Source organism: Olea europaea, chromosome 12 (assembly GCF_002742605.1).
Source record: "Olea europaea var. sylvestris chromosome 12, O_europaea_v1, whole genome shotgun sequence".
In the NCBI taxonomy this organism is placed as follows: Eukaryota; Viridiplantae; Streptophyta; class Magnoliopsida; order Lamiales; family Oleaceae; genus Olea; species Olea europaea.
This window is the reverse complement of record NC_036248.1, coordinates 2,949,229-2,957,867: the sequence shown is the minus strand read 5'-3', so window position 1 is coordinate 2,957,867 and position 8,639 is coordinate 2,949,229. Positions and strand designations below refer to the sequence as shown.

The following is an 8,639-nucleotide window of genomic DNA, read 5'->3' as shown; positions in this document are numbered from 1 at the left end:
AGTTTATCATTCTTAACTCCTAACCGTGTTTAATTTTGCCATTTACCATATTAAGGATAACTCTATCCAAATTACACTCATTATCCTCGCTTAGTTTTATCCATTTAGAACATATATTAAGGATAACTCTATCCAAATTGCACTCTTAATCCTTGTTTAGTTTTATCCATTTAGAGCATAATACGTGGATGTTAAAGAAATATTCTGAAATTTTAAGATAAGACAGAATTGAGGATTTTATCCTAATGAGAAAGGTCTGCACGCCATTCAACACAAGGCAGACGTCAGGAACCGATCAAAATGCATTGCCAGAAAACCCTAGTAACAAAATTATATAAACAAAGTTACTCTAAGATGTTAGCAAGTCCATTGCAAACAATGCACCTTCAACTCATGGTATCAAATTATCAACTAAAAAATCTTAACAAAATTCGCTTTTCTTTGTATTTGACAAGACGCTTTACTGATCTTTTTTTAACTAAAAGAATAGAAAAGTTGACAAGAACGAAGAAATTAATCAAAAAAGAAAAAGAGGGATAATCAATCAATCGCATGAACGACCACTAAAATTCAACCGGGTCCCCCTCTCACAACCTTACTTATCATTATGGCATCGCAGTAAGAAAAGAAAAAGATAAAATTAGTGGAGTATGGAATTGATTCCTACTTAGTTAAAAAGCAACAATAATTCGGGAAATCATGCTTTGTTTTTCTCTTATTATTCTCGCTCTCTTTTAATTTTTTTATACTGCCATATCTCCCTCGAATCCATGTAAATATGGGGCTCTTGGAAGGCAGACTTTCTCTTGGGAGGCATGATATTTCCTGAAAGGCAGGAGTTCGTCTGGAAGGTAAGACGCATACACGAGTTTAACTTGCTCGGCACTTTGGCAGTTCAGTTGGGAGGACTCTTGGACCCTGGCCAGTTTGGAGCACAACCCGCGGTTTACTTGATCTGTGTGAAGAGGGATTGGATCGTAGATCCCAAAATTAATCTCTGTAAGGTGAACACATGGTTATCCAAAAAAAAAAAAATGTCCAACTTCTAGCTGAAAATCTAATCAACATATTTTGCAAGTGTTCTCAATTCAAATTTCAACTAATTTTAAAATACATGTCAACAAATTTCATGAACTTGAATAGGTTTTCACATAATAAATAAAAAATCTCATTAAATCCTTGTTTGAGCTTTATTTTTGTGTCAAAATACATTTTGAAATAGTGTTTTGTTCGAGAATGTGTTGCTAAAAAATAATTTTTTTTTATTAATGTGTAAAATTATTTTACAAGAAAATGTGTGATTAAAATGAGTTTTTTTTTTTAAAAAAGAGTTTTTGAAAAAATAGGGTCAAACATAAGCTAAAAATGGAGAAATTTTAAAAGAGTTTATGTGTACTTTTAAGTTTGAAGTTCATCTAAATCTTTAGAAATCATTATAAATTTGCGAGTTAATGATACCTAAATTTTAAAAGATTTTATCAAAATTATTAAACTATAAGTTGGAGATATTAAGGTGGGTGTTTGAGAGTAATTTTTCATCCCAAAAAATCAATTTTTTCATCGTTATTTTACTATTTCAGTTGTAATTTTTGATTTCTTATCTTACAAATGCCTACACTTTTCTCATAATGGTCAAAAAATTAATTCTAAAAATTCCTACCAAATATGGCCTAAATAACTTAGAAGTTTTATAAAATCCAATAAAATCTTTATTGGGAAACCTGAATTTAGAATCTTCCAAGATGAAAGTAATCACACTTTAAGGTGCATTTGGAATCGTAATGTATTTCCATACACGTTTTCATAAAAGTAATTATATGTGGCCATTTTGTGGAAATATTAGTCTCACATCAAGTTCAGTAATTTTATAAAACTATCAAACTTATTCACAACTTATTTTTATTTATTTTTAAATTTTAATAAATAATGTTTAATTTAAATTAAATCCATATTTGATGGAGATTAAAATTAAAATTTTATTAGTTATTGATGAAATGTATGATTAAAAAGTTGTGGGTTCTATAAAATATATTATTAAAATTAATTGTTCACTTTGACATCGACTTCAATTAAAATTAGATTTTTTTATAGATTATGATAGAAGTTCTTGAAATTTGTGATTGAAAAATTATGAAACTCATGAAAAATGTAATTAAAAATAATTGTTTGACTTTAATTTAAATCAGATTTTAATCCAATCAAATATGCACTAAATCAATCAATTGATGACATTTATGATTGGGCAATAAAGATCACCTTTCCCATCAAACAAAACAATGGTAAAAAATAACGATTATATATAAAACTTACATATTCATTTATCAATAAGTAATGTAATAAGTCAAAATCTCATCTACCAAATAAATATTTTTCCCCACTTTCTTCTTGATATCTTATCATTTTGTAAATGATTATATAAATAGTAATATACAATAAGTTCGATTTTGTTGTTTGTACATTCAGGGCTTGACAGCCCAGATGGCAACCCTCTCACAAGAGGGGGTTGTGCGGTTATTTTATCAAGTGCGAATCCCTGCTCTCGGGAGGGGTTATCATCCGAGTTGTCCAGTCTGAATGTACAAACAGCAAATTTTTTTAAGTATTTTTCAAAACACTGCAGGTGCATTTGATCTTCCGTAGTCCTATCACACTGTAGAACTCCACCTATTTCCGGGAATCTGAAATCACTCCTACAAGTATTATAAATGTTCGCTCAAATCTCACTTTTCAAACCCTCCATATAGCCGTGACTGTTTCTCTCCAAATTTTTGACTCACTTCCATTGTCTTTTACTTTTTTATTTCTATTTAACAAATTTTCGGCGAGGGTTCCGGCGAGAATGGGGGCGGCGCTGCTGTCAGATCTGGGGACGGAGATCGCGATCCCGGTGTGCGCAGTTATTGGTATAGTGTTTTCGCTCGTGCAGTGGTTCCTTGTTTCGCGTGTGAAGGTCTCACCGGAACACGCCGAGTTGTCTCTGGGAAGCAAAAATGGCAAGAATGGATACAACGATCACTTGATAGAGGAAGAGGAAGGCATCAACGACCATAACGTCGTCGCGAAGTGCGCCGACATTCAGAACGCCATATCCGAGGGTTAGCATTTATATTCACTGGTCCAGATCTCTCAACAATTAATACAGATCTGATATTATTTTAGTTTGTATATTAATATTAGTACACGTTTGGTTTTATTTATTTATTTTTATTTTTGAAGTTACTTATAACTATTATATTTTCCAAAGTTTAAATTCGTTAAAGGAAACTCAGTGAATGCTTTTTTAGCTGAACTAAGCTGGTAAAATATTGAATTTTTTAATCATTTTTTTCCTGTGCTTTAGCTATTAAATTTACTCCTTCCCAAATCGAGTGTCTTATTTTTTTATGTAATTATCGAACGACAAAATGCCCTATTTGGACCGAGAAAGGAATCAAAGTCCTTAGTTTTTATGCATTAAAATTTAAATTGTATTTAAAAAATAAAGTAATGAATTGAGCAAAAAATGAAATATTTTCAGCGAATCTCTTCCTGACTCACACCGATGCCGTCCCTTGTTTGGGATTTTGTCGGTGGCTAGGAGAGGGAGACGGGAGTTTAGGTTTTTTTGCACGTAACAAAGTGTTGGGGTGTAAAAATGATACAAATGAGCTGGCACTGAGCGTAGATCCATTTTTCACTTTTTGTTAAAGCGCAACGTTATTTTTTTATTGTACCATATTTTGGGAACAATATAGAGTATATTCTATATTCTCCTCACAGATGGGGTGGTGATCTATTATTGACATGTTTTCCGTCTCTGTTATCATATAATAATTGTCTCAATTAAAGAGTAAAGAGTAGTTGAAGTGTGCATTGCACGTGAAGGATGGTGTTTCTTTTTGCGGCATTCGTTAATCTTTTCTTTCACTATATTGCTGTCGGTGTGGATGGTGTTTAGCCTATGGCAGTCTTCTAAAAGAAATAAAAAGTACGAAGTAGGGTGGTCAAGTTTTGGACTCAACGGAAAAAAGTTTTTTTATATTTTAATATTATATTTTTAAATTTTAAATCAAATTAAAAATTATTTAATAACTAACCAAAAAAACCTAGAAAAAGCGCACCTAAGCCAGACTAGGTGCCAAAAAAAGCGAAAAATGCGGCTGTCTAGGTGCCACTAGTCAATACAAACATTGGTCTATAGTATATCAATATAAATAATATTTATGAGAGCATGTTTGTGACCTTAATAAGTTTACCAATAGTTATATGTAATTTTTTGATCAAAAAATAAATAAAATTGGAAATAAGTTAATAGGAGTTACTTTTATGCTATAACTTGAATTACATAAATTTTTTACATATCCGAACATCTTTAAAAAATTAATATTTTCTTATTTAAGCTTAGCCAATATTAAACCGATTTGGTCACTAGCTTGACCTCTGCCCCTGCATCAATGGTTGGACTGAAGTTTAAACATCAATTCATTGTGGAAGGAAGTATTATGATTTTAAGAAAACCTATTATTGATTTTTTTATAATTAAGATGTTTCATTAATACGTTGTTTTGTGATTATCCTGCAAATTATTATAAATAAGTGCAGTTTCCTATTGTCTATCTTATAAGGTTAGGTTATACAAATATCTATGTTTTACCGAGTCTACTATTTCTGGTTGTAACAGGTGCAACATCTTTCTTATTTACGGAGTATCAATATGTTGGTATTTTCATGGTTGCTTTTGCAATTCTCATCTTTTTGTTCCTGGGCTCTGTGAAGGGTTTCAGCACAAAGAACCAGCCTTGCACCTACGACAAGGAAAAATTGTGCAAGCCTGCTCTTGCAACTGCTATCTTCAGCACCGTATCCTTTTTGCTTGGTGCTGTCACTTCAGTGCTTTCTGGATTTCTTGGGATGAAAATTGCTACATATGCAAATGCAAGAACTACATTGGAAGCCAGAAAAGGTGTCGGGAAAGCTTTCATTACTGCATTCAGATCTGGTGCAGTCATGGGTTTTCTCCTCGCTGCAAATGGTCTCTTGGTGCTATACATTACCATCAATCTCTTCAAGCTGTACTATGGTGACGACTGGGAAGGCCTCTTCGAGGCAATAACTGGCTATGGTCTTGGTGGATCTTCCATGGCTCTTTTTGGGAGAGTGGGAGGAGGTATTTACACCAAGGCTGCTGATGTTGGTGCTGATCTTGTTGGGAAGGTTGAAAGGAACATTCCAGAAGATGATCCCAGGAATCCTGCCGTACGATATAATACTTCCCTGAAGTCACATTCTTTGGCATGGGAATGTATCGTAATTGATTTCATTTTTGTCTGCTGCAGGTGATTGCTGACAATGTTGGTGATAATGTTGGGGATATTGCTGGAATGGGGTCTGATCTTTTTGGTTCATATGCAGAATCATCATGTGCTGCTCTCGTGGTGGCTTCAATCTCTTCTTTTGGATTGACTCATGACTTCACTTCAATGTGTTATCCACTGCTTATTAGTTCCATGGGAATCCTTGTTTGCTTAATTACCACCCTTTTTGCTACTGACTTTTTTGAAATCAAGGCTGTCAAGGAAATTGAACCAGCATTGAAAAATCAGCTTATTATTTCCACCGTTCTTATGACTGTGGGAGTAGCAATTGTTACCTGGACTTGCCTGCCGTCATCCTTTACAATTTTCAATTTTGGTGTTCAAAAGGTGGTGAAGAACTGGTAAGCTTTGATTTGGTGGCAAAGAGTGATTGGCATTTTTACCAGCCTTTATTAAATAGGGGTTGCAATGGTTCAAATTTAGGCTCAAATATGTTTTCTGGGATTTTTGGGTTTTATCCCTAACTAGTCTCATATTTACATTATGCTAGCCTGATGTTTCTTAAGTTTTCTTCGTATATTGCTTATGCATTCACTTCATTCAATGAAGCATCATTAGTGTTTTTTTTTTCTTTTTTTTATGTGTCTCTATAATTTTTTCAGTACCTATTTACATAATGTGGCTAAGTGTTGCTTGAGCTTTGTTCCTCCATTGTTTATGCATTCATTTTATTCAGTGAAAGCATCATCATTAATGTATACCTCATTACTCTTATTTTTTGGGTACCTTTACGCATTGTGGCTTTACAGGCAGCTGTTCTTGTGTGTGTGTGTCGGGCTTTGGGCTGGACTTATTATTGGTTTCGTGACTGAGTACTATACCAGCAATGCTTACAGGTGAGCCTAACTATTTCTATGTCTTAATGCAACAATATCATTTGATCCCTACATTCTTTTTATAGCATCAGTTTTCTTGCTAGAATCTGATTTCTTCTATCCTATTCATTTCCGCCCTCCAGCCCCGTGCAAGATGTTGCTGATTCCTGCAGAACTGGTGCTGCAACCAATGTAATATTTGGCCTTGCACTGGGATACAAATCGGTCATCATTCCTATTTTTGCCATTGCAATTAGTATTTTTGTTAGTTTCACTTTTGCTGCCATGTACGGGATAGCGGTTGCTGCCCTCGGAATGCTTAGCACAATTGCCACTGGGTTGGCCATTGATGCTTATGGTCCCATCAGTGACAACGCTGGAGGAATTGCTGAGATGGCTGGAATGAGCCACAGGATTCGTGAGAGAACTGATGCCCTTGATGCTGCTGGGAATACCACTGCTGCTATTGGAAAGGTTTCTGCATGTTTTCTTTGTTTTTGTCCTCGTATTTTTTGTCCAGATAGTTGTCTTTTTATCTTTGTAATTAGATAAAAGATACAAGTGCACTTGTATCATCCTTGGAAACATGAAACAGTTACCATCATTTATGTGATAGCTTGCTACCTTCTGCCAAAGCTATGGTTATTGTATCTGTTCATAACCTAATTTTTATTTGTACATGCCGGCTATATATCTCGACCTATAATCCTTGTTTGTTCCCAGGGATTTGCCATTGGATCTGCTGCACTTGTGTCGTTAGCGCTATTCGGTGCCTTTGTGAGTCGGGCAGAAATTACTACAGTTGACGTCTTGACTCCTAAAGTGTTCATCGGGTTGATAGTTGGTGCTATGCTTCCCTACTGGTTCTCTGCCATGACAATGAAGAGTGTGGGCAGTGCAGCTTTGAAAATGGTCGAGGAAGTTCGTAGGCAGTTCAACACTATTCCTGGTCTGATGGAGGGTCACACCAAGCCCGATTATGCTACCTGTGTGAAGATCTCAACTGATGCATCCCTCAGGGAGATGATTCCTCCTGGTGCCCTTGTCATGCTTACACCTCTAATTGTCGGAATCTTCTTTGGAGTTGAGACCTTGTCTGGAGTTCTTGCCGGTTCTCTTGTATCTGGTGTACAAGTACGAGTTTCCTGGCAGTACTCTATTTCCGTTCCCCATGAATGTTTAACACCTAGTTTGTATGCATTAAAAATAATTTATTTTTCAGTTTTTTATCGTGATTTTTCTCGACTTTCCGTGTTGTCTTAATACAGGTAGCAATATCTGCATCGAACACTGGTGGTGCGTGGGACAATGCCAAGAAGTATATTGAGGTAATAACTTTCTTTTAAGTGATGAAAGTTTGTTCTCTCGTTGTATAGTATATTTTTATATTTTTTTTTATTAGGCTGGTGCTTCTGAGCATGCAAGGACTCTTGGGCCGAAGGGATCCGACCCACACAAAGCAGCTGTTATTGGTGACACCATTGGGGATCCTCTCAAGGACACTTCGGGCCCTTCACTCAACATTCTTATAAAGCTCATGGCAGTTGAGTCGCTTGTGTTCGCTCCCTTCTTTGCCACCCACGGTGGACTTCTTTTTAAGATCTGAGGTACGAAAATGCCCAGGGAAATTAAGGGAAAGGACGTCATTCTACTTCAGAATATCATACATTTGTCGTCTCACTACTCTTTTCTATGTTTTAAGTTAGCTGGTATCTGGAATTTTATTTTAGATGAGCTGATGATGATGATGATAATTGTAATGATAAGTGCAATGGTGTGGTGTGGTGTGAATTGGCGATCTTATCATAGGATAGCTAAGTTCAAATTTTCAGGACGATTAGTATCGTTTGTTTTCCCTATAACCCTATTAATTTTTGTTTCAAGGACTTCTGAGTTTAAATTTTGGTGGGGGTGAAGAAGGATGTCAATCTCATCATCGTTCGTTACTGTCCATTTTTCATCACATTGTTTATTGATTGACTACCCGCCCCTCTTTAGCTGAGGTTTTCTCCAAGAAATAACCTGTCACAATTTCTTCATATTAAAATCAAATGACAATAAAACTCACAGGTCTGGCACAACTTGGCCAGACAGTGCCCAGCACGGTCCATTAGTAAACTGGGTAGTGTTGGTTCAACACTGTCCGGTCTACGCCCTATCTTCCTCTAAACAGCAGGGAAGCCAAGATCTCCTGTTCTATCTTCCAACCCACAACACTCTTCCACTTGTCTACTGCAATTTTGGTGTAAGTCAATAGTTAGAAACTTGCTAAGATCTTAACGCAGCACCATGGAAAATCGTACATTTCCTACATGACATCATCATCACCAAACCACAGACAATGTATTTTGTCCTTCACAACTTCGACGAAATTTAAACACCCTAGAGCATGTGACTTCGATCACATTATCACATTCAATTTCCATCCCCAATCAAACAAACAATGGAACAGTGGAATCCCAATTACAAT

General features: G+C 35.6%; 1 protein-coding gene across 2 annotated transcripts; it reads left to right on the top strand.

Moving 5' to 3' along the window:
- Positions 1–2,515: 2,515 nt before the first annotated feature.
- On the top strand, positions 2,516–8,120 carry LOC111405203 (pyrophosphate-energized vacuolar membrane proton pump 1). 2 transcript variants are annotated; one of them, XM_023033988.1, is made up of 8 exons: positions 2,516–3,095; positions 4,661–5,235; positions 5,316–5,695; positions 6,104–6,190; positions 6,313–6,643; positions 6,893–7,303; positions 7,438–7,497; positions 7,572–8,120. In XM_023033988.1, the coding sequence occupies exons 1-8, from the start codon at positions 2,840–2,842 to the stop codon at positions 7,773–7,775; spliced, it is 2,304 nt and encodes a 767-aa protein (XP_022889756.1). In that variant the 5' UTR covers positions 2,516–2,839; the 3' UTR covers positions 7,776–8,120. The 2 variants fall into 2 exon arrangements, with proteins under 2 accessions (XP_022889756.1, XP_022889757.1); XM_023033989.1 differs by having other exon boundaries at positions 2,943–3,095; positions 4,756–5,235.
- The last annotated feature ends 519 nt before the right edge of the window (positions 8,121–8,639 follow it).

What these genes read in the sequence shown, in the direction of transcription:
- LOC111405203 (XM_023033988.1), top strand. Translation starts at nt 2,840, where the DNA reads ATGGGGGCGGCGCTGCTGTCAGATCTGGGGACGGAGATCGCGATCCCG. An exon ending in ATGATCCCAGGAATCCTGCC is followed by an intron (nt 5,236 to 5,315) that starts GTACGATATAAT and finishes TGTCTGCTGCAG; the next exon opens with GTGATTGCTGACAATGTTGG. An exon ending in CTCTTGTATCTGGTGTACAA is followed by an intron (nt 7,304 to 7,437) that starts GTACGAGTTTCC and finishes GTCTTAATACAG; the next exon opens with GTAGCAATATCTGCATCGAA.